General features: G+C 45.7%; 1 protein-coding gene and 1 long non-coding RNA gene across 2 annotated transcripts in view; one reads left to right on the top strand and one right to left on the bottom strand.

Moving 5' to 3' along the window:
- Positions 1 to 353: 353 nt before the first annotated feature.
- Positions 354 to 23,419, bottom strand: TNFSF15 (TNF superfamily member 15). The gene is made up of 4 exons (XM_046638963.1): positions 23,111 to 23,419; positions 9,894 to 9,936; positions 8,894 to 8,947; positions 354 to 5,732 (listed from the first exon to the last, which is right to left on the bottom strand). The coding sequence occupies exons 1-4, from the start codon at positions 23,339 to 23,341 to the stop codon at positions 5,278 to 5,280; spliced, it is 783 nt and encodes a 260-aa protein (XP_046494919.1). The 5' UTR covers positions 23,342 to 23,419; the 3' UTR covers positions 354 to 5,277.
- Positions 14,528 to 24,643, top strand: part of LOC124226144 (uncharacterized) — a 40,692-nt gene continuing 30,576 nt past the window's right edge. Inside the window, exon 1 of the long non-coding RNA XR_006885210.1 lies at positions 14,528 to 14,613. This is a non-coding gene — a long non-coding RNA (uncharacterized LOC124226144). The remainder of the gene's footprint in view (positions 14,614 to 24,643) is intronic.

Below are 24,643 nucleotides of genomic sequence, written 5' to 3' on the forward strand. Positions count from 1 at the left end.
CGGCTCCATCAAGTATTAACATGGCTCTCTCTGGCCTCTCTTTCTCTTTTCCAGGGTTGTTCAATACGAATTTAGGCCACTTAACTACAGAATCTCCTAATTCATAAGAAGAACTCAGGCAATTCCCTTCTCTCTCTTTCCCTCACCTGACCAGAGCGGCACCAGCTGTGGGGTTTCACATAATCTTGTTATAAGATTTATTATGAAAATCAGTTGCCATTTTGCATTCAAGTACATGGAGAACTAGATGCGTTTTTAAGACCCCAATAACTTGCCCAGAGGCTTTAACTGAGAAAGAAAAAGAAAGGAACAGATTAACAAAAGAGTTGACTTGGTTATTAAAATTCTGTGGCTTTCGACGCCGATTTATTAAATTACATCTATTAAATACATTAACACATACAACGTTTCATTCACAGAGATTGGAATTCACACAGTAGTGCCTGAAGACATGGGAGGCATCCAGTTAAGTTCATTCCAACAACATACAATATGCAGTTTACCTTGGGGTTGCGATGTTTTAACATAAAACATAAAATCAATGAAAGCACATGGGGCTTATCACTTAAACCACAGAAACACCTAGATATGTTGCATCTGTACACCCCCAAAACAAAAGAGGGGAAGGTTACATATTTTAATGACTTTAACAATAAAATCATTTGGTTACATTCGGCTACTTTATTTACTTGAAATTGAGTGTCTCTTTCCTCCTGAATATATCCCCATGAGATGGGGAGTTGCCTGTCGTGTTCCCTCTCGTCTTGGCTCTCCGGCATCTAAGTAAGTGCTGTCATGTGACAGATGCTCAGAAAATAACTGATTCCGGGATGAAATGGGAACACTGCTGGGCTTGGGGTCAGGAGATATGAATTCTGATTTCAACACTGTTACTACCTATTGTCTGCATTGGGCTGTTTGTGTCATCAGTCTGTGTCTGGGTTTCTTTATCCTTAAAATGATGTAACTTGGAGTAGATAAGCTCTCAGATGCCATCAGTTCTAAAATTCCGCGATATCCTCTATTGGGCAAGATCTCAGACTCATTTTATGTCAGACACGCTCTGAACAAGTGGGAAAAGGCGACCACTTCTAGGCCGGAAGCCACTGAATTCTTGAGAAGGCCTGCCAAGTTCTTAATGATCAAATAGAACTCACAGAATTCAGTCGAAAACGGCCACAGAATCAGAGATTCGGAAAAGACCTTCGACATCTTTAAGCTCAGTCCCTCCTCCCACCTTAATGAAAGCGTGGCTTCTCCAAAACCCATGAGATAAGCCCTTTGCTTGAATATCCCCAAGGACTGAGAAATCACTATCTGGGGACGTTCTATTTTTGGGTAGAAAGTTCTTTTGAGTATTAAGTCAGAAATGGTGACCCTATACCTGGAACTCGTCAGCCATATCTCTTTCTTCTGGCATGTTGACCCTAGCATGGTTTAGATATATTTGGCAGAACAGAATTGCCTAAGCTACTAAAATTCCTAGATTTTTTAACTAAGATACAGTAGAATGTGAAAAGTTGTACTTTCAGATCCTGTGAAAGGATCCTCCTAGGCAGACATGGAAGAAGTTTCTCACTACTGGAGCTAAAGGATTCAGGGGTTAACCGTCCACTGAAGTGGATCAGCTCCCGAGATGATGCAATCGCTGTTAATATCCAAGACAGTGATGCACACTCAAAAAAAATTCTGTTAAAAATGGCAAAACACTTCCAGGACTCTGAGCCCTAGGAGAGTAAGAAATCTTGAGGCCAGAGACTTCTGCATATGTTTTGCAAGGTGTAGAATATAAATGGCCCTGTCCTAAAGAACTAATCCCCAATGTCACAATCATGGAAATACAATTGGGAAAGGACTTGGGAAAATACCTTGCAAGAGAATGTTGGCAACGGACGTGCCTTGTGCACAGACAGCTAGTTGAAATTTTATAATCCAGAAGGGTTACTGACGAGCACGGAGGTGGAATTTCCTCCAGGGTGACGTAGCTTAGATTGAAATGGAGCCAAGGGCTTTGGCGTGCCATGTTATTGAAGCGAACCAGACATTTTCAGGATGTGAAAGTGCACCTTTTCACATTCTACTGTACCTTAGTTAAAAAAATTTAGGAATTTTAGTAGCTTAAGCAATTGTCTTCTGCCAAATATATCTAAACCATACTAGGGTCAACATGCTAGTGACCCCATGCTTGATTATGGTTCCTGTATTTGCTGAGGAACACAGGCTTGTCCAAGCACGTCTAGGGTCATCCATAAAGTTCTAACATTTTCAAGGGTGTTGATGGCCAAGCTCGAGTCCAGCAGATAATAACCTCTCTCTATGTGTGGCTTAAATAATGGATTCCACCATAGCAAATGGTCTCTTTATTTTCCCCCCTTTTATTTGTGAAAAATTGTCCTTGGGTAGCTATTTAAAAAACCACTTAGAGTTAAGCACAAATCATTTTGTTAATGATCATCCTTCATCAAGTGGCACCCATTTTCGTAATGAGAAAATATCCATGTGCCTAAAGTTAGCTAGTTAATTAGCTAATACAACCAAAATAAATGAAAGAATCTGTGGACGGTGGAGGTGCTGAGCAGTTAGAATAAACACATCTGAGACTAAATTAATTTATCTTTGTGTCCCCAGGGCGAATAGGTACTCAGTAAATGTTTGTGGAATTGATTTGAATTCAGCCTTTCGAGAGACATTGAACCACTAAAGCATTTTCCCCCTAAATTAACTATTTCCTAAAACACATAAGCTGCTTCTTCCCTTTCAAATCCTCGAATGCATCCCATTGATTCCTTTTAGGGAACCATCACATGTTCCTAAAAACCATTTCTCCTACTTCATTTTTCAAACGAGTGCACTAATTTTCGCCATGGAAAAATGTCTAGGAAATAAAGATTCTGACTGGAGGCCTACTAGGAATGTTTGGCTGGGCTTTTCTGAACAGTAAAACATATATTGTAATATATCATAGAGAACTTAACACATTCAGCAGTGAAAAACTTGAGCACAATATATTCTTCAATAAAAAGCTTATGACAGGAGAAAAATAAATATGTGGCAGGGATTTCTCCGAAGTCTCAAGTCTTTTAGGAGGGTAGGGAATTCCCATTTCTTGGATAAACTCCAAATCCACCAGATTTCCTATGGAACAGCGGGCAGATTTGAAGGCCTTGGAAGAAGGGTTCCTTTTATTGGAGGAGAAAGTGAACAAGTCACTCTGGCCTCTTCAGGGGAAATCTTTTCTTGCACCCCAAGTTGCTTGGCTCTCTCACGCAAATGCAGACAGAGCATTTTATTTTCTCACTGAGGGGTAGTTCGGATCATGGAGCCACACTAGGGTCGTTGAGAAAGCATTCCTGATCTACCAACAAATATTGTTCTAGGAGTCGGTTGTGGGAGCATTCTCTTTTCAAGTTGGTTTTGTAGTTACTGAGAAACCTTTGCTTTCTGCTTAAGTAAAGGGTATTTCCTCCGTCTGAGATGCCCTTTCCCCAAGGCCATCTGCAGTCCGCCCACCTTCTTGCACGAGTCACCCGGGCTTCACTTCCTTTATGAAGACTCTTCCCACCCAGGTGGAGGTGACCACACCCTTCTCTGTGCTCCAGCTGAGCCTTGTGCTGACTGTTTTGAGAAGCTGAAGGGCTTGGAGTCTTAACCTCCCAACTGAGGAACCGGAAACTAATTTTTGTTTAATTATAACTCAACAGATATTGATCAAGTACTGATCAAGCAATCCTTGTGCTCAGGAGCCCCATCACGCACCTCTGTGCCTCTACATTCTCCTGGCAACAAGGCTAAGAATGGTTTTGGTGCCAAGTTTGCCTTTAGACCCATCCGTGAGGTCTCCTACAATAGGGAGCATTTATAATACAGGCCAAGATGCTGAAGATCACTCTCCACATCATCCTGACATGCTCTCAGACTTCACAGAATGCTCAGAGTTAACGTGCTTCATCCCCATGAACTCATTGGATCTTGAGAAACAAATTGGTGGCTTCCTGCTTTAAGACAAGTCAGCATAGGCTAAACCAGCGGAACTGCCCCTCCCATCCATGACATATCCATGCAGGAAAATCACACAGATTAGAGAACGTAAACTCATGGAAGTATAGGAGGGACCTGCTCAGTGTTCAGTCTCTCCTCCAGGGAAGAAAGTGTGGCTCGGCTGATCAGCTAATCCTATATTTAAATCCTTTGGAATATTTTAGGAGAAAAATACCCATATAACACTCTACAAATAAAGTCGTGAATCAGACCTCAGAGCAGACGTGGAAGAACTTTTCCAGATTTGGTGAATGACTTTTTTTTTTTCTCCCCAAGGAATAAGTCCACTGTTTCCTGGCATCCAGCAAGTTTGTTGTCTAGCTGGTCTAGTTAGCTAGAAATCTGTCTTCAAGTTTCGTGAGTGACCTAATTGGCTGGATATCTTTCACAGTGAGGAAAGCTCCAGAAATCTTATGTAACAGCGTCAGATGACACATTTTTGAGGACTTGGAGTCTGTCCTTGGAATATGTTGAGTGATGTTTGACCAGGAGCCATCTAGTGATTTTGAGTAGAGTCTTTCTTGTTCTTCGCAGTGTCTTCTGGGTTAAGAGAGTTTCCAGAACATGAAAGGTGCTCAAGAAAATCATGCCGAATAAATGCTATTGTTGTGTTTTTGATCTGCATGTAGAACTCATACTTGCTTGCTTTGATGCCCACGTACATGATAAAGGGAAAGGCAACTTTTCTCATTTGCCATAGATGGCGTGAAAACCAATTTCTTTCTTTTGAGAATGTTCTTGAGAAATACCTGCTCTCTTTTCATTTTTTAAGCAAGGCATTAAACTATGTGCTTGGGGAAACTGATTAAGGATTTCACCTCTGAAGGGTTTACACTGTTTTCTAGGGTTTTGGATTTTGTTCAAGGCTCCTGAAGTGAAGCAAATACTTCATAATCAAATTGCACAATAATTGGGCCCACTGGTGACAAACACATAGTAAGAAGGTGTGGAAATGTTCCGAGTAGATCATCTGTTCATTTGATGATCAGTGTTCTAACGTTTAGAAACTCACCACTCTTCCAAGCAACCACAATTATAGGTCTGCACTCTTCTGCCTTTTTCCAATTAGTATTGTCATCAGGAAGGCAAATAGAGTGTGAACTTATGGGCCCTAAATTTCATAGCTAAACCACTGTCTCTGTGGAACGCTCCAGGAAAACCTCTGGTTATAATTACATATGAAAAGAAATTAGGAGCTAGGAGCCAGAGGACCTTCACAGGATGACGTCCATCCTGCCTCTATAGCAAGAAGGCTCCAAAGAAGGTTTTATCTTCTTTTGTGTAATCTACCAAGGAGATGTCACTGACGTTCACCATCAGCTTGTCCCCTTCTTGCAAGGAGAACATGGCCCCTAGATAGATGGGTTGGAACCAGTTGCTGCCTATTTCACACACTGACTTGGTTCCCATTAGGAGCTGGGTCGGCTCTGGGTAACTATCTGTTACCTTGGTGATGACCACGATGATGGAGTCTGGCTTGTTCAGTCGGCTCCCTTGGCCGATTTCGCCACACTCGGATGTGGTCCCCCGGAATGTGACCTGGGAGTAAACAAAGTAATCTCCCTGCTCTGGGATCACCAGGAATTTGTTGGTGTAGTTCATCCGGTTCTTGGTGAAGGCCAAGCCAAGTTCATGCTCCCAATGCAGGGCCGGGAACTGATTTTTCACGGGCTGTGTGGGGGTTTGTCTCACAACTGCAAAGACAAGAGAGAGATTTAATTTGCGTTGTCAGAACCTGTGAGCTTTGCTCAAGAGCCTCATATCGTTTTCAAAGAGTAACGTGATTGAATAAAACCAAGAGCTACCAAGCTCCTTGAGGAGGAATGAATGGAGGGTATGCCAGTGGACAGAAACATTGTTCAGAGAGTAGCATCTTCGGCAGGGGACGGGGGGCAGAAACCTTGCCTCTCTGAGCCTGAGTTTTCGTATCTGACAATTTTGAATTTTACCCAAGCCCTGTGATCCTGAAAAACAGTGAATGTTAAGAAATCGCCTCGCTGTTTTGTGTTTTGGAAAACAGTTTACTGCAAAGACCCACTCTTCCCCAAATGACGTGAGTAAGACTGGTGGATGTCCCCTTGTTTACCTATGACAAGGCCAGACAACAGACCCTCCAAATTCCCAGTCTTTGTCTCCTAAGGGATTAGCTGAACTGTTTTGTTCCCCTCGAGCCATTGGAACAACACGCTTGTTAACCAAACTTTGATCAAGCTTCTCTCCTTCCTCTGGCCTCCTGAGCTTTGCCCGGCTCTCAGCCTCAGCTTGTGTACAATCTCTCCCCAGCATTGGCTGGCCTCAGGGTAAGACATTCTCTGATCCTATCACGCCAACTTTTCTTCCACTTACCCCCACCTGGCTCTTTCTAGCTTTGTTTATGCCTCCCAATGAAAGAAAAACCCTTTTAGCCTAACTCTGCAGACACTTGCTGAGTTTATGGCCAGAGCATTCTCCCTATTGCAATAGTCCCTTCCCTTTCCTTGCTTCCTACCCTGCAATAATCCTTTTGAGTAAAGTCTCTCCTTCCTAAGTCAAGATTTGTTTTTATTTGACATATCTTTCCTTAAAAAAAAAAAAGAGATAATAATACCTGTGGAAAGAATGGAAAGAGATGGTGTGTATAAAATCCCAGCTATGAAGAATATTCTCTAAAGTACATTCGCATTTATTAGCCTTTTTGTTTCAGATGTGCTCTGCTACAAAGAGGGGACGTTTCCTGAGAGAGCCAGATGCTCCCTGTCACTCCCAATGACGTGGTCCAAAGTCGCTTGAAACGCAGGCAGTAATTAAAAAATCAACAGGCAGGAACCAGAGATCCAGAACATTTTGGAATTCCTTCTCCCACATCAATAGGGCAAAAATATAAGCCAGTGTAATATTGACTCGTGGAATGGCAAGGACCAGGGCTCTGAGCCAATTAGGCCTCGTTTCAATCCTGACCCTAGGGCAAGCTGGGTTATTAATCAATTATGTGGGTTCCTTCTCATCTCTGATCCTCAATTTCCTGTCTGTGAACTGGAGGTAAAGCTCCCTCATAGTTTTGTTCTGAAGATCAAGTGGATGAAAGAGACATGAACATTTTTATTACGATGGCCGGATACAGCAGTTCTCAATACGTATTTATTTTCTTGCCTCAAATAAACTGGCATCTTTCATTTTGACGGATTGAAAAGTAAGTTTATTTCATTTTATATAGTTTAATATGTTCTTATGGGTGTGCTACTTACAAATATACATTACATAGAACATATGAGTGAATGCTTTTATGAAGCAGCTGGAGCAGAAAAAAATGAGTCAAATGAAACCATTGATTTCAAATAAGATAATCTGCAATACAACCAATAATTTTCAGGAAAAATAAACATCTATTTTAGTTTCTTACAACTGCTTTTGAAATCCATAGCAATCACCATCATGTATTGTCAGCAACAGTTTGGGGATGGGTTATGTTCAAAGAAGCATTTAGCAACCTTCACCCTTGGTGGTTGACCAGAAACCTGGTTCTTGGATTTTTCTAAAGCATCTTTCCCATTGCTGACTGGACTATGGTTTACTTTGCAATTATGACACATGTTCAGAATGTGTGTGGTCTCCCCTGGCCTCTGCACTAAGTGGCCCCTGGAGAGCTCTGTTGCTTCTTTGCAAAATCTGTGAAAGGCATTTTATTAGTCACCTCTGATAGTCTCAAAACCTTCTTTGTGGATGATGCTGTAGATTTGAAAAAAAAAATCCTCTCGGATGGTGCAAAGGCAAAAATCACTTAGTCTCTAGACAAAGGAAGTTCGGCCAAATTGATATGTAATTAGCAATGTCAACACAGCAATAAGGGGGAGTTTGGGTAAGAAGTATGTTGTCACGGAAACAGTGCAGTTCTAAGAGTCGAGCTTGAATCTCAGCGCTTCTTAGTTGTGTGACTTGGGACACGTCAATCACATTGCCTGGTCCATATTAGGAGCTCAGTAGAACCTAGATTCCCTTTCCAATTTCTATTCTCCCCATTCAATAGGAAGAGGGTTGGCATCTCCACACTCAGGTTTGAGGATTTTCCCGCCCAGCCTGTTCAAACCCTCCCATTCTTATAGGCAAGTGGTAAGTGATGGCAACTTGACATCTCCCTGGTCTTAATCCTCACTCAGGATTCACCACAAACAGTTTCCTCTTGGCTAAACGTTAAGACAAATGTGTTGGGCACAAGGATATCCCTCCGTGGGTTGCAAATTTTCCTTTAGGTCAGGAAGGTAGGCTTGCTTTCTAGCTCTAGTTTTCAAATGGCTTTTTAGCACATCCTTCTGCACAGTCTTGCTCTTTTCTTCATAGTCTTAGATGGATATGCAACTCTAGGCATGAGATGCTAGGAATTTTGATAGTAAACTTGGGAAGCTGGCTAACTGGTGATATTGTGAGATTGCTCTTCATGTCTTCAAATCAATGCAAATCCTTTGGACTTTTCTACCTACCCGAATGTACACGTCCAATAACTTCATTTTGAATAGGGCACAGATGGACTCATAAATTGGCAACTCAGGGGATGTTTCATCTTTGACCAGATTTAGAATTATGTGAATCTCTGAGTCTGAGTAAAGCCATTCCTGAATGACTGAGTGTGTGAATGAAGGAGAGCGACAGTAGAAAAAGAAAGAAGGCTAATAGATTCTGAAAGAAAACACCACTAGACATTTGCCTTTGGACCCCTCAAATGAGGAAGACATCTGAAAACCTTCAACTGAGAGGAGGAGTCTGTTACCAGGGGGTGTGGTTTCCAAATCGAAGCTCCCAGAGTGAGTTCTGGCAAACACTCTGAAAGAAATCCCAGACCTTTGGCCCTTAGTCTCCTGCAAAACACACCAGGGGGAATTACCTGTCAGATGTGCCCTCGGCTTATCTCCACCTCCACTGGCTTCGGGAGGAAGGTCTGTAAGGATGGGAGAAAAATGCTGAGTCAGAGGGTGGCTGAAGGGAAGACAGTATTTTGGGGATTGCGTGGCACCCGCAACCGGAGAGAATCATTCCTCTCCTCCAGCTTGATTCAGTTCTAATCTTTGCAGGTTTTTTGAGGGGACGGGAGCCTCAGGAGAAGGAATCTTGAATACAAATGAATCTTGGCCCTGTGACTTTGGGCAAGCTATCTAACCTGTCTGAGACTCTGTTTTCTCACATCTAACGTGGGCACATCAATTCCTACCACGGGTGGAGAGTTCTCAGAAGATTCCTGGCACATGGTTGGTGCTCAATACAGCTCACTTTGCCTCTCTTTTCCTCCCACTGCTTCTGTGGGAGCTGATTGGCCTTTGGCCTTCTTCATGGTCCCTTTAACTATAGACACTGAGGCAACTGGATGGCCTGACAGAACTGGATGGAAAGAAGTCTGTAGCTATGTGATCTTGGCACGTCCCTTTTCCTCTCTTCTGCTGTTTCCCTGTCACTTCTCCAGAAGACCCCAGAATTTCCTTTTGGTTCTCAGGGATGATTATAATAGACGAGTGTGTTCTTTGTGATAAAGATGATGCTGTCGATGATAAAAAGGAAAAATCATTGTGTACTTTTGATGTGTTAGGCATTGTTCTAATACCTTTATAGGAATTAACTAATTTAATCCAGACTAACCCTGGGAGATAGACACTGTTATAATCATTTTGATAGGTGAGTAAACTGAGACAGACAGATGAAATTATTTGCCCAAAGACCATCGACTCCACAGGCTGTGAATTTGGTCACGGCACCATTTTGCCTTCTTAGTGACTGAAGAAGACCCTTACTTCTCCTCTGGGTTTACAACCTTCTGAACCTCCTACATCCCAGAACTACTAGATGTGTTTTTGTTCCCAAGAAGAAAAGGCATCAGATATGAACACACTTACAAGCTCGCTGATGTGAAGATCCAAACTCTTGTTCTCTTGGAGTCTGTTAGGAAAGAAAGATATAGCTCAGACCATCTGTGGTCCTTTTGACCCCAACACCCACACAGCTTCCCATGGCATGGGAATGATTAAGATGCTGCTGCTACCCTGCCTGGTCACTCTGAGATGAAGGATACGGGAGTGAAATATTTTGGGGATGGGAATCTGGTACCCAAGCTTTCCCCTTTCATCCTCCAGCATCCCTAAAGAGCTTTCACTCTCTTATGCTTGTCTCTGAAGCTCAACTTGAAGGTTCTATCCTAAGAGCTTTTCTTGTTCTGCTTTAGAGCACTCTGACATCTTGTCATTGCTTCTGTTATTTGAACGAAAAATGACACTTGCTTTATTTTCTTTTCCTCACCGCAATTTAAAAATTGGAGCTATTTTAAGAAAGTGATACCAAAAAAGAAATAATGGCTATGTTCTCCTTCTCAGCAGCCTCAACAATTCTTCCTTGTTCCCTTGCAAGAGATGAAGACTTTTTCATCACTACAATCCTAGTCTGTGAGCCATTTCAGATATCATGTGCTGGTGGACGGGTAATTGATTTGGAGGCAGACAGACCTGAATTTGAATCCTAGTTCCACCATTTATTAACATGATAATCTTGATCAAGACACTTTTCTTCTCTGAGCTTTGGTGTCGCCATTTGTAAAATGGGAATAACAGCATCTGTAGCCCTAGATAACCCCCAGCTTTGAGATAACGATCCACTCAGAAAATGTATGAGTCAGTGCAAAGAATGCATGGAAATGAAGGCACCTCCACTCACATGCCTGAATAGAAAGCTCAGGAGCAATAAAATCACCATCTTACATTCTACAATGTTTCCAAAAAACCTTCTCAGATAGGATTTTGACTCAACCCAGAGTCTTCTGATTTGGTTCTCGTAACTACACAGTCCCCACAAATGGTGATCCTCATGTAACCAGGGACGCTTGATCAGATTTACATCTTAAAACCCGTATGTGTGTGTGAGAGTGTACTTGTGAATGAGGAATTGTGTGTCTGTGTGAGTAAGACAGAAGACAGCTCCATCAGTGGGAAAGTGTGTGAATCGATGTGTTTTTGCATCTGTGCATCTACATGTGTCTGTGCTGTGGTATTGTGTGCATGGGTGTGTCTATACCCATATGTGTGGTCACGTGAATGTAGCCGTGCCATTTTTGAGTCTAGATCTGTAGCAGTTCTGTGACAACAGTGATCATGTTGGAGCCCAGACAGTCAGGCTCTTTTTACTCCCAAGCCAGGCAACCTGAGCTCTACTGGAAGCCCTCTTAAGGGCAAAGATCTTGTCTTTGAATGACTTCGAATGACTTCCGGCTCCCGTTTCTCTGCTTCCTAAGTCTATTAATGGCACCACTACTGCTTCCCATCGGTTACCAGGCCAGAAATTAGCTTTTCTTCTTCCATGAAGACAAGCTGTCATTTCTATTTGGGAGTTTTTCTCTTTTGTGCCTCTACTCCAGGCCCCAGCACGTTGTTCTCCTGGATTCTCCCAACAGCCTGTTAACAGATCTTCCTGCTTCTGCTTTCTCCTTTTCTCTAATCCATCTCCCAGCCTGCCTGCAGGGGGCTTTTTCTAAAGCATCACTTTATTGAGACACAGCTCTGCTCATAAAACTTTCCATGGCTCCTCATGGCCTTCAAGATAGTCCCAAATACTTATTTTGGCATTCAAAGTCCCAATTTACCCCCCAAGTCTTGTTGCCCGCTATTTACTCCTCTCCAAGTCCTCTGTGCTCCAGCCATGAGGCAACCACAGTGAATGATTCAAGGAACCTGAAAAATGCAGTAAGTGTAGCTACTGTTTTTTGAATGAGATGGGACACTGTGCTATGCTAAGCCATTCACAGGCATCATCTCCTTCAGCTTCGCAAGGGCTCTCTAAGGTAGAGGCTATTCTCACCCTAATCTTGAAAATGGGGCTCACGGAAGTGAAGTGACTTGCCCAATGTCCTATATCTGGAAAGTGGAGGAGTAGGATTTTAACCTAGGTCAATTGACTCCGGAAGACCAAGCCCTGGGCCATTGAACCTTACATCTTCTGGACAAGCTCTTTATCTGGTGTGGCGGATGGACAAGTATCAGTAGTTTCATGCACTATGACAGAGGGGAAACACAGAGTTCAGAAAACAGGAACCTGGCCCAGAGTGGGGGAATCAGGGGAAATTACCCTGAACTGAGTCTTAGAGGTCTCCCAGGTATTAGCCAGGTGATAAAAGGCAATGAGCATTCCAGACAAGACCAACAGCTTATGCAAGAGTCAGGAGGCCTAACACAGCATGGGAAGACCACGACATTCCAAGAGTCCCCAAGAAGAACGTCGTCTGGGACTCTCTTTCCAAGAACAACATCTAAAGCCTTCCGTTGCTGCTTCTCTTGATGATGGCTCTGTCGACCGTGGGAGAAAGATTATTGTGATAGGAAGCAGGAATGAATGAAGAGGAATCTTGAGAGGAAGAAGGAGTAGCTTATTTGGGGAAAGATCTATGTATTTGAGCCGGCTCAATGCCTGCTCTCCAGATGGTTGCTGGCAACACTAGATCAATAAAACCTCTTACTGTCCTTCACCTTGACTCACCTCCATTGATTCTGGGTTACTCTGGGGCACCAAGGAGATGGTGGCTCCTGAGGGACACTGGTCACTACAACGTTAACTTCCAAATCTGAATAGAGCTGGAGTCCAAGAGCACCCCGAAAGAACGTCATTTATTCCCCCTTCAATGCCTTTTCTAATCACTGGCTGAAAACAAGGGTCCAATTTTATTTTCCCTCGTGAGCATTTATCACTCTCTGCAGTGGTATTATTTATTTACGTGCTTATTGTTTTTCTCTCTCCAGTAGAATTCAAGCTGCATGCAGGCAAAGAGCTGGTCTGTCTGGCAGGCAGAACAGGCAGACAGAAAAGAGAGCAGAAGATGCAGTAAGATCCAGCTTCAGTGACTTTAGCCAGAATTTTGCAATCCGAAAAACTAGGAAAGAGACCTTTTTTTTAGAATACATGCAAAATTTTGAGTTTCTGTTTAAATTAAAAAAATTTTAATTATGGAGAGGTGGGTAGCCATAATCTTTTAGTCCGGGGGCCTCTAAAGGTTTTCATCAGGCTCTGCTTGGAGCCAAGTCGTGGGTCTAGAAATGTTTGTGGAAAGTTGCAAGGGTTGGCCAGGAGTCAGAGCCAGAAGAGGCAAATTGGTATGCCATGGGCATGCTGTGTTAGTGGACAGGGGGATGTCTGCTACCATCAGCATTCATTAGCCCAAGCCAAGCAAGCTGCTCCTTTTCCCCTTAGTTCCTATAGTTAGGAGAATTTTCACTCTTATTTAATTTTCTTTTTTTTTTTTCCCTTCTCATTTATTTTTCGTATGTTGATTGGTAATCCCTGACTCAAAATAACTATGACCTATGGCTATAGGCATTTTTGGAATTACTCTAATTTGTCAAACGGGGAGGAAGGCAGGATGAAGGGAAAGAGGAGACCACTCTCTGAGTTCTCGCTGGGTACCAGGTCCCCTATTGGCATTTGCGTGTGCTCCTCAACTAATACTCCAGCAACTCCCAAAGGAGGGTGCCACTTTTTTTATGGCCTTTGTAAGCCACAGATCAAAGAGTAAACAGAGCGCTTGAGCTCTGAACCTTTAGACCAAGTACAGACCCTGGCACATATCAGGAGCCCCATGAACGTGAACTGGGCACACACAGTGGATGATGGAATTTGAAGCGAGATGGTCTTTGAGATTCTCTTATTGGCATTTCCCCAGAAAAATCCCTTGAGTGTGTTTTAACTAACAGCCCGTTTAGCCTTTCTCCTGTACTCCGTAGCCACTGTCTAGTATATTCATAAACAGGAAGAGAGATCCATTTCTTGCCGTCATAAATGCCGCAACTGCAAAGGCATAAATGTTTTATGACCCTCACGTCCTTCCGGCACTTCTGGGAGAAATACACAGACATTTGCCTCCTTATCCTTTCCTCTTGCTTCTCTCTGTTTGTACTGGCACAGGAATAAATCCAACCCGGAAATATTTTATTCCAAGGCTATTTCATTTCATCATCCTCCAAGGTGCACCGGAAGGGGCTTTGCATGCAACATTTGGAGTGGTGCAGAGCAAAGAATGTGGTGTTTGCAGCTGAGCAGATGTGGAAATCCCAGCTCTATTATTTCCTAGTGGCCTGACATGTCACCTAACCTCAGTGGATCTCTTTCCTCATCCGTAAAAGCAAACAATGACTCCTCCTAGGGTTATTGTGATGCTTAGAAAGACCACACACATAAAGAAGCTATCCAATTCATTTTCCTTTTTTCTTTGGCCTCAATAAATGCTTGTGGTATGTGTTGTTGGTTCCATGTAGCTTCCCTTTGGTTTCATCACTTCAGTGACAAACAGAAGCCACCTGTGTGTTTTTATGACTAGCGGCAGATGGGGAGGGATCCTTTAAGCGCACAAGAGGCCCCCTCCTTTGCCCAAAAGGAGAGGCTTCCTCAGTCCACAGTTTGCTTCTAGACTTCCGCCCTTTCAGAATGCAAATGGGTGGAGGGAATGGAATGAACTCCCCACCCATTGCAAAACCCAAGCTTGTTGCTGTTGGCTGCTGCCGGGCCTCATTAAGGACACCAGGCTGGGAGATGACCTCTTGCAGCCATTCTGCAGCCACAGCCCGGCAGTGTGTGGCCTGTCAGGTGAGGACGTGGGAGCTCGCGGTGCTGGGCATGGAGTAATGTTTATTTTAACAGGGGAAGGAATGCATCCTGGCATTGCCAGCTCCAAGCTGCCGCGAATGTTTGGGATTCACACCCACGGCTCGCTCGCCCTCTGGTCCTTTGTCTTTCTGCACGCAACTTCACCGCCTCTGGTTTCTCTGCCCTTCGTTGGGCTCCTCTGCCAGGGCTGCCAGGACTTCCTGAGGCTACAGCAGGGGCAGTGGCACTGAGCACGCTCAGGGTTTTGCAATTTACCTCAACTGTCAGTTTCCTCTAGACCACATTGAAAGGGGATCATCACTATGATCCTCATTCCAAAAGAGGAAACAGCTTGAGTGAGATAAAAGGGCTCACCCAAGGTGCAGGGGGGCAGGGAAATCCTGTCTGTTGAGCGTCTACTTTATGACAACAGCTTTCTGGACATCTCCTTGCTGAACTCTGAGCACAGTGCTATGGAGAGAGGGTGTTCACCTCCCGTTTTATAGACGGGGAGTGTAAGGCTTAGGGAAATTGGGGACTGTGTGCCTCCCTCCATCCCTCGCTCCATCCAGCAAACAGTGAGTGCCTTCTGTGTGCTGGAGACAGCTAGGTGCCCCCAGGGGAGGAAGGGGGCTGGCATCTACTGAGGGTTTACTATGTGCCAGGCACTTTTCAGGGTGTCATTGTCAAATCCTCCTGACCACCCCAGGAAGTAAATAATTCTCTGAGCTCAGACCAGAAGCAGACTAGACTGGTGGTTAGGAGGAACATATATGGTGGATTTGCATCCCAATGTCACATTCTGACTGGGTGACTTTTGAGCACGTGGTTTAACTTTCCCCAGCCTCAGTTTCATCATCTCTAGAATGGAGATAATCATAATATTTTCCTCATGGTGCAGTTTCCAGGATTCCCTGAGACGGTGCATGTAGCAATAATGGCAAACATAAACTGCATGTGTTTATATGTCAGACGCCACGCTAAGGAATTTCTAAGTGTGATCTCATTTACTCTTTTCAAAACCCTAAATAGCAAAAAGCTTAGAGTGGTGTCTGGATATAAGAAGTTATTATAAGGTCACAGCTGTGATGTGGTGGAATCCTCTGTAACTCTGAAGACTGAGCTGGCATCATTCTGGGGTCTGGTTGGTCTGGGTGGAGAGGCTCAGGGGCATCGTGGGGGTGGGGGGTGGGGAGGAGGGGTGCAGAGAGCAAGGGCCAGGAGCCTTGCAGGGATTTTTAAGGAAGGGATGGAAATGAGATTGGAGGGGACCATGGAGGACGTGGGGGAATATGTGTAGATGATTCTAGAAGTAGGACATGGAGGGGAAGGACAGAGATGGGACAGTGGTGCACCCCGGGAAGCAGTGTCTTCTATGGCATCCCTGATAGTTCGTTGCACAGTACTGAGCGCTCACTCTAGGGGCTGCCAGGCTTGGGGCTGAGGCAGCGTTGTGCATTCTGTTACACCTGTGTGTGCCAGAGCAGAGGCTGGGCAAGATGGGAGCCTGGCCTTAGGGCACCTGTGGGCCACAGGAGAACCTGTGGACCCATCCTGAGGGCAGTGGAAGCCACGAAGGGCCCAAAGAAGGCCCAGGCTGTGGTCCAGTGCAGATGGGTAAAGAATGGATTGGAGGGTGGGTTGGGGGTACAAGCTCACAACACAGAGTGGAGAAGGAGGCACAGACACAGATCACAAATATCAGAGACCAAGCAAAGCTCTCCAGTGCCAAACCCTGCTCTCTGGCCTGGTAATGGCAGATTGCAGAGCAGGCAGAGAAGTTGTCTTCTGTGACATAAGTTCCATGAGCAGGGCAGTTCCCTGGTCATCATAATAATAATTGCTACCATTTACTAACCCCCCCCCCCCCCCCACCCCTGCCAGACACTTTAGGTACTTTACTTCTAATGAGCTCATTTCATATATAAGAAGCTGTGGCCCAGGGAGGTTAGGTAACATGGCTAAGAAACAGCTAGGCTAGAATTCAATCTGGATTTGAGCTTTTGACCCATGAGTTTTCCAAGATGCGCATCTACCTAACATTCTCCAGGAGTCTAAAGATCCTAAAACACTTAACTGTCTCCATTTTTCTTTGTATAGGGAACATATCCATTTTGTACAAAGGGATCAAGCTTTAAAAATGTGTCTCCCGTTCCCTTGTCGTCCAGCCACCCAGTTCCTCCACCGGGATGCTGGCAGAGTTCCCAGTCTCTTTCGTCCTCTCCTGAGACAGTCTACACGTTTATAAACACATTCATCTAGGTGAATATGTATTGTGTTTCCAGAAAATGAAGTGCCCATATTCTACACGCTATTATGCCCTTTGCTTTTTTTGCTTAATGATATGTCTTAGAGAATTCCTCTCTCTTTACATAGGGAGATGCCTCACTTTTTAAAAACAGTGGCAGCTGCACTTCTCCATTGCCTGGTGACACCATGACACATTTAGCTGATGCCATATTTATGGACACTTCACCTGAAAGCATTTATCCCAAACCTTCTCAAATCTAGTTTTGATTTCTGCTCTGCAACTGACCTGGGTAATGAGTTTATCACGTCACCTCTTTCCTTACACAACCCCTGAAGAAAGATTCCAGTTAAAAATTTTTTTTACACTCCCGGTAATTGTTTTTGTTGCTGTTAATAAAAACCTAGAACATCCCTATGCCAGTTGCTGTGGCTTTTCCAATGTCTAGTCTAGGGACCAGGCAAGCATGAGTTGGTTTCATTTTCTGGTAGAATGAGGCCCCCGACCGTAGAAATTGAATCTCGTTCTGGCTCTGCCCCCGACCTGCTCGGTGACTGTGGACTTTTCCTTCTCGTTTCTGATGTTCTGTTCCCTCAGCTGTAAAATGAGGAGATTAGATGAGATCAAGGGTCTGTAAACCATTCCTGTCAAGGGCCAGTTAGTAAATATTAACTTTTCAGGCCATGCGGTCTCTGTCGCAACTGCTCAACTCTGCTGTTGTAGCGTGAAAGCAGCCACAGGCGGTATGTAAGCGAAGGGGCGTGACTGTGTTTCAATAAGACTTTCATTTGCAAAAACAGGCAGTGGGTGAGACTTGGCCCATGGGTCCACGTTGCTGACCTCTGGACGAAGGGCATTTCCATCTCTTCGTTTCTACAAATCTGTGAGGGGCTTTCCTCTTCTACTTAGGGAAGGACAGGAACGCTCACCTGGTGCTCATCCTGCCAGGTGCTCACTGGGGGTTTTATGGGATTACCTGGAATCTGCAAAGCACTTCAGTCAGGAGGTATTATGGGAAAACAAACTCAGAGAGGTTTCTGTGCTTTGCTCACTCTCTTCCCTTTGAGCCTCCTTGTCTCAAGTCTTGACTCCTCTATGTTAGATTAGAAAAGATTCTTAGTGATGCCAACCTCCTGTGGTTGTTGTAAGGCGGCATGAGGAAGTCCCTTAGAGTGATCCTGGCAGAGGGAACAGCCTAGGTAAAGACCAGGACCAGGAGAGCACTTGGAGCGCTGGGGAAACTGAGGAAAGCCAGGGTGGCCAAGAGGCTGGTGACGGGGCAGGGAGAGGAGGGAAGATGGTACAGGGTGAGACTACAGAGACACGGCTGTGACACTATCTAGTGACGGTTTTCAAAGACTCACTTTGGCTCCTGTGTGGAGAATCAAAGCCAGCCTCACCTTCACAGAATTTCTTTCTTTCTTTTATTTTTTGTTGAGGTCGTATTGCTTTATAACATTATGTCAATTTCAGCTGTATGCCAGTATATGTTGACTTCTGTATAGATCATGTTCACTGCCAAAAGGCTAGTAGCCATCTGTGACCATACACATGTGCCCCTTTTCCACTTTGCTCTTTTTGTGGATGAGTGAATGGATCTCCCTTCTGTGCTGGGGATGCCTAGGGAACAAGAGGATTCTGTAAAATAGAATTCCCTATGCGTCCCCAACACACGAGGGGGATCCAGTCATTCATCCATCAAAAGGGCAGATGGAACGTGCTGTCCATGATCACAAAGCTTGCTTGTGGGTGGGAAGGAGGTGGTGCGAAGACAACGTGGAAACCAAAAGAGACCTGGATGTGCCGCCTCCGAGACCAGCTCCATCCCCTGCAGCCTCGGGACCTCAGGCGCTCACACTGACTCTCTTGCTTCAGGTTCCGCATCTGCCAGACATGAGTGCTCACCCCGGGCCTGCATCTCTGGGTGGATGTGACTGTCTGGTAGGATGGTGTTTGTGAGAGCTCTCTGCAAGCGTGAGATGGGAGTTAATATCATGTCATTATGATTGCTGTTATCATCATCTGCTTATCCTCTGCTGCTGAGCCTACTCTTCTGGCTGTGAATGCATTTGAAGGGCTGGGTGATCCTCCTCTCCTAATTCTCCTTGATTCAGAGTTGACTTGCCTTTGGGCCTGGGCCACTGTGGGAATGGAATCTCAGATTCCATGGACCTTGCTGGAGGCTGTGGGCAGAAGAAGAGGCCTGTAGGGCTGGGTGGGGGGACGTGAAGAGGAGGAGGGAACAAAGGCTGGGACACAAAGGGAATGGGGCGAGGTGGTTATTGCTATTTGTCCCCGAGGTGAGGCTGGCGGAGTCTACTCAGGCAGATCACAGTGGTGCTTTGTATTTGCCCGCCTTGTAGAATATTCCAGACTTTGGGGGAGACAGATCTGGGTGCACGTTCTGGATCTAGGTCTTACTAACTATGGATTCTAGATCATAAGGACAAATGCAAATTACAAATAGGAAACTTAGCTCTCCCAGCTGGAAATAATGGAAGAGATTGCCCTCCCCTCCTTGTCCCCAGAGCATTTACTTTCAAAAATTTTTAAGTACTTTCTCTTCTCTTTTAAACATTCATAAAAGCTTTAGAAGACTAGATATGCCTTTTCTTTCTCCAGAACTGGGAGCCATCTCTCTGAAATGTGAACATCAAGAGATACAGCACCCCCGTCTCCCAGTTTCTGTGGGAAAGGAGGTGGCTAACTTAGGTGGGCATCTTGCTCCAAGTTGCAAAACTACCTCCTATCATAAAGATATGAGAAGTTTGCTTTTCTGCCTGAGCAAGCCGATTAGCTAACCCAGATGGTCACCCCAATTCCGAGGTGAAGTCAGGATGAACCGTGTGCGACGAATGATGCTGTTAAGGCCTCTTGCTTGAGGACGAGCTGTTGTTTAGCTTGAGAACATGTATGGAATGGTTGCATCACTTTCTGGTTTAACGCTTATTCAATAATAAAAGTGTTTTCTTGGGGGCCAGCCCTGTGGCATAGTAGTGAAGTTCGCACCCTCTGCTTCCGTGGCCCAGGGTTCACAGGTTCGGATCCTGGGTGTGGACCCAGCACAGCTCATCAAGCCAGGCTATGGCAGCATCCCACATAAAATAGAGGAAGACTGGCACAGATGTTTGCTCACGGCCAATCTTCCTCACACATACACACACACAAAAATGTTTTCTTTCTCTCCTACCTTGGTGGAGGGGATTTCTGGGTTGGGAGAAGATTTTGTGTTCAATTGTATTTCCCCAATATGAGCAGGCCATGCCACCTCTCTGATCCTTTCTGCTCTCCTTGGCAAAACACGGGCGGCTCTAACTGCCCCCGGGCCCAGGAGTTCCGAGCAGGCGATTCTGAGGAGGAAATGAAGTGCTTTCTGAGTTCCTCGCTGGGAGGCTGCCACGGGGACGAGGAGCAGTCATTGGTGACAGTTGTGTGCTTTCCTCCATGATATTACTGATACCGCGTTTCCTGCGGCCCTTGGAGGGCCAGCCTGACACTGCAGAGGAGAGCACAGAGCGGGGGGTCAGATGGCCTGGTTTCCAGCTTTAGGCTGGAGGACCTGAAAAGACCTGTTACTGGCAGTGGCCTATGCTGTCGGATGGCTTTTTCTGTAATGAGGTTGGTGGCCTGGACCTCAGGCACAGCATTCTAGCCATGGGTACCTTCCTCGCCTCCTCCAGGAAGCTCTCCCTGAACGACTGTTCCCCCTGGGTTTGGGTAGGAGAACTTCTGGAATTCCACAGCATGTAGCCTATTTCCTTGTCCGTCTCCCACATCCAACTTGGCCAAGATCAAGTTTTCTTGGTAGCTGCTTGGTGCCCGGCGTAGCGTGAGAATCACGTCACAGTCACCGTGTGCATGTACCTCTCCCACATTCCCATCATACAAACTGCTCCTTCTCGTGCCTTATCAGTGCTGTTGGAGTATTGAGATTAGTATACTCTTTTGGGAGAAAAGGAAACAGGCTCAAAGGAATGAAGCCACATGCCTCTTTCACACGGTAGAGGTAGCTACGCTGGCGTTTAAACTCAGGTGTCTAAGAGCCGTGACGTTTTGCGGTTATGTCCAGCCAAGCGCTGCTCAGTGACTGGTTTCCCCCAGAAATCCCATCTCCTCTGGGCTGCTTATTCCCTGTTAGCCCCTCTGGATCTATTCTGTGCCCTTCTCGGCCCTGCCCTGCTCCCCGCTAGTGTGACCCCTGGGCACACTTGCTCCCTGGCTCCTATGAGCTTGGGTTCCAGTCGAGTCTGGACGATGGGATGAGAGGCTTGGGGTGGAGAGCAGTTTGCTCCCCCCTTCCTGCTCCCTCTCTGCTGTTTTGGCGCCGGCCGTCCTCTACTCAGCCGTCAGCTCCCCTGGGCAGGCCCTATCCAGATTTTAAGGTCTCCTTGCATTCCTCTAAAACTCCTCCCTCCATTTGCCCCCTCAGGCCAAGGGTGGTGATGGGCTTCCCACTGTTGCTGACCCCAGGATGCTTCCAGGCCTTGAGGTTCCCTTAAATCTGTCTGCATCTCAGCAGACAGCCCCTTCTTTGAACCCCTTTTGAACTCTTGAAACGTTTGTCTTTAAGCTTGCTTCTCTGACGGGCCAGCTGTTTCTACTCAGGACGCAGATTGCTACATGTGCTCCGGCCTCACCCGTGTTTCCCTTTCTCTTTCTCCTGACGTACAAAGAAGTTACACAGCCTGGCCAAACCACAGCTCCAAACGTCCCCACCTGGCCACTCTCCTGGCAGCTTGGTTTAACTATAACGGAGTGGACAGTATCAACCTTTTTGTCTCTTGAGTCCTACTATAAGGCAGGCACTGGCCCCTGACTGCTCAAGTCATCGGACCCCTCTGGACCGTGCCATTCCACTGGATGTCTCCTAAGTCAACAGATGCATTCTCTGGCTTCTGCCAACATAGAGGATCTCAGACATTGTTTTGGGCAGAGGTAGTGTTTCCCTTTGGCACCCAGGAGAGCTGACTTACTGGAGGCCACACAACGCCTCATTCAAGAACAACCATCTTTTTCTGGCTAAAGAGGGACAGAGTCTCAGAGCGTCAACTGGACACTGCACTTTGGTTCTATAGGGACCAGCCTCCTGGTGGTCTTGGGGTGACAGCCTCCCATGCCCTGCAGCTCTCTTCTACTATGAACAGCATTCCCGGGTCATCTGCATATTTCTACACTTTCTGAAGGATGGCATGTGGCCATAGATGCTGCGGCCTGAATCACAGTCTGTGGCTGACCCTCATGGGGCGGTAAGAGTTACACTTTAGCCGCAGCTTGCTCACAGCTTCGCTTCTTTGAGGCTGGCCAGCATTGCTTAGAAGGCAGCTTTCCAATGAAACAAACGGAAAAGCTTGTTTCCTCCTCTGGAATGTAATACTTTGGGCTGAAATGATTAAATCAGTCATCCCAGATTATGCAGGAGCATCTTTGAGAAAAGACTATGACTTGAATGGCACATCTTCCAGACTTTAAGCTTTTTGATGTTCCTAGTCCAGAATGATAGGTTTTCCCCTTGACACCTGTCACCCCCCTACCCCATTGCACCATTGTGCCCCTAGACCCCCAGCTGGCCTACTCCCTGCCCCCAGCAGGACCTGAGAGATAGACAATCAGGCAGGAGATTCTATCTTGAGCATCGAAAAAGACTATTTCTAAACCCAAGAAAGGGGGCTGATTAAATAAAGTATTGCACATACACATACAGGAATATAATACAACCATCTATAGCCTCACGCTGCTGTGAATTTATTAACAATAAATAAAATCATAACATCCTGGGAGACTCAACATAATGCCATCTTGTTAAAAAATATGAAACTATATACCCCCAAATGTTAACATTTTAGAGTGGTTATTTCTACAGGGTTACAGGTAATGGTAATTACCTTCTATCCTTTATCTAAGTGTTTTCTAAGTTTTTTCAATGACCATGTGTTAGTTATGTAATTTAAAGAGTTCCTTTTTTTTTTTTTTTAAGAAAAAGAATGTTCTCAAATTATCAGTGTACCACGATCATAATTATCTAAAAACATGTGGCTTGAGGTTGTTCCCAAATAAACATAAAAAGGGACAATTCATTCCCTGGAAATATTGAGAGGCAAACCCACACTGGACCTCTGTGCCCCTCACATCCTACGTTGCCTTTGCATGTGGCAGCGAGGGGTGTGATGGATCAAGGAGCTCAAGTCAGAGCTGCAAGAGCTGTCAGATGCTCGCAGAGGGTCCCCCAGGTGAGCGAGGAGTCTTGCTTACCTGGAACGCACACGCTTCTCCTTGGGCCCGGAGCTGGCCAACAAGCAGATAGGTGGTGAGTCCCGCCAGGATGGGGAGCGCCACCAGGCAGCAGGTGAGGGCCCAGCACGCACTGCTGCTGCTCCTCCTGGCTGCAAGCCTGGCTCTGGCGTGGGGCCTGCAGCTGCCATCCTCTGGCAGCATTTCCACGCTGGCTGTTTCCCCGAAGCCCAGCCCCAGATGCTCTGCCATGCTCCTGCCGGTCCTGGAGAGTTCTCTGAGTCCTCCTGGCCAGAGAGACCCCCCATTAAATACAAGAGCAGCTGTCACAGGGGGTGAATTAATCGCTGCCTACTCCTCCCCCTGGCCTCTCTCCCTCCCCCCTCCACAACCCTCTACGCCCTGCCCTGCTAGGGAAAGCACCGCCTACAACAGAAACCAAATTTGGCTTAAGGAAAAAAAAAAAAGAAGAAGAAGAAATCTTTCCCAAGCATATTTATATACAATGTACTCATGTGCTCCTTCCTTCATTTACAGAAGGAAGTTAGGAAAGTCCCTGGAGGAGGAGAAAAAAGAATTCATCAAGTCAGTGGGTGGGGCTAATTACAATCTACCTGCTCCCTGGGCTGGAGTCCTGCCAGCTGTGCCAGTCTGGGGAGTGTGCTCCTTCTGGAAGTGAAAGTGAGGGATGGGGAGGTGTGGCTTGCAGACTGGGAAATGGAAAACACTTTTCTGTCACCTCTTTGCAAAGTGCTGCCAAGCTCTCTGTCTTTTTGAGCTTCCTAGGAGCTCATTCTCATTGCACAGATGGGAATACTGAGGTTCTGGAAGGCGAAGGCACTTGCCCTCGGTCATCTGAGGATTAGGACACAGGAGCTAAGAAGACGATCTAGTTCATCTGAATCATGGTTCAGGATTCTTGCCTCTGCCCCACAACTGCCTGTGAAAGGAAAATGTGTTTCTTGCTTGTGTTGACCAAGGGTCAACAACAGAACCCCCAAAAAGGCTATGAGGTCATAGAGGTGACTGTTGGTCACAGGAGGACATTGACTTCTACTCTCTGATTAGTCCAAAGTTAATTGAGCACTAGTAATTGGCCTTGTCACAGCTGGGTGTGTACGCGGACCACAACTTGTAATGAAGCCTACACTTACTTTGTGCTATCACTCTTCTAAGTGAGTTAAATGCACCCATGAAATGATTCAATCCCGAGATAACCTTTTGATGTAGTAATGTTACTCTTCCCACTTGACAGGTGAGCAAAGGGAAGGATACCGAGTATGCTGTAAAGCCAGGACTAGGCCTCAGGCAGGCTGGCTCCAGAGCTTCCTAACCATTGCACCACATGGCACGTGCTGCCGTATAATGCCCATGCGCGGAGACCTGCACCTGTTCTACTCAGGAGGAGGTCATTCCTTCCCGGTAGGGGTTGAGGAGGCTTCCTGGAGAAAGAGGTGGTATTGCGACTAGGCCTTGAAGCTTAGGGAGGGTAATAGTGGAAAAGAGTAGAGGACCCTGCCAAAAGATGGATTACAGAGAGGGGAAATCTTCAGG

This window comes from Equus quagga, chromosome 1 (genome assembly GCF_021613505.1).
Source record: "Equus quagga isolate Etosha38 chromosome 1, UCLA_HA_Equagga_1.0, whole genome shotgun sequence".
NCBI classification, from domain to species: Eukaryota; Metazoa; Chordata; class Mammalia; order Perissodactyla; family Equidae; genus Equus; species Equus quagga.

Coding starts and splice junctions, on each gene's coding strand:
- TNFSF15 (XM_046638963.1), bottom strand. CDS start 23,341: ATGGCAGAGCATCTGGGGCTGGGCTTCGGGGAAACAGCCAGCGTGGAA. Junction 9,937..23,110: donor GAGAAGCGTGTGCGTTCCAG/GTAAGCAAGACT, acceptor CTTTCCTAACAG/ACTCCAAGAGAACAAGAGTT. Junction 5,733..8,893: donor GCCGAGGGCACATCTGACAG/GTAATTCCCCCT, acceptor TTGTCTTTGCAG/TTGTGAGACAAACCCCCACA.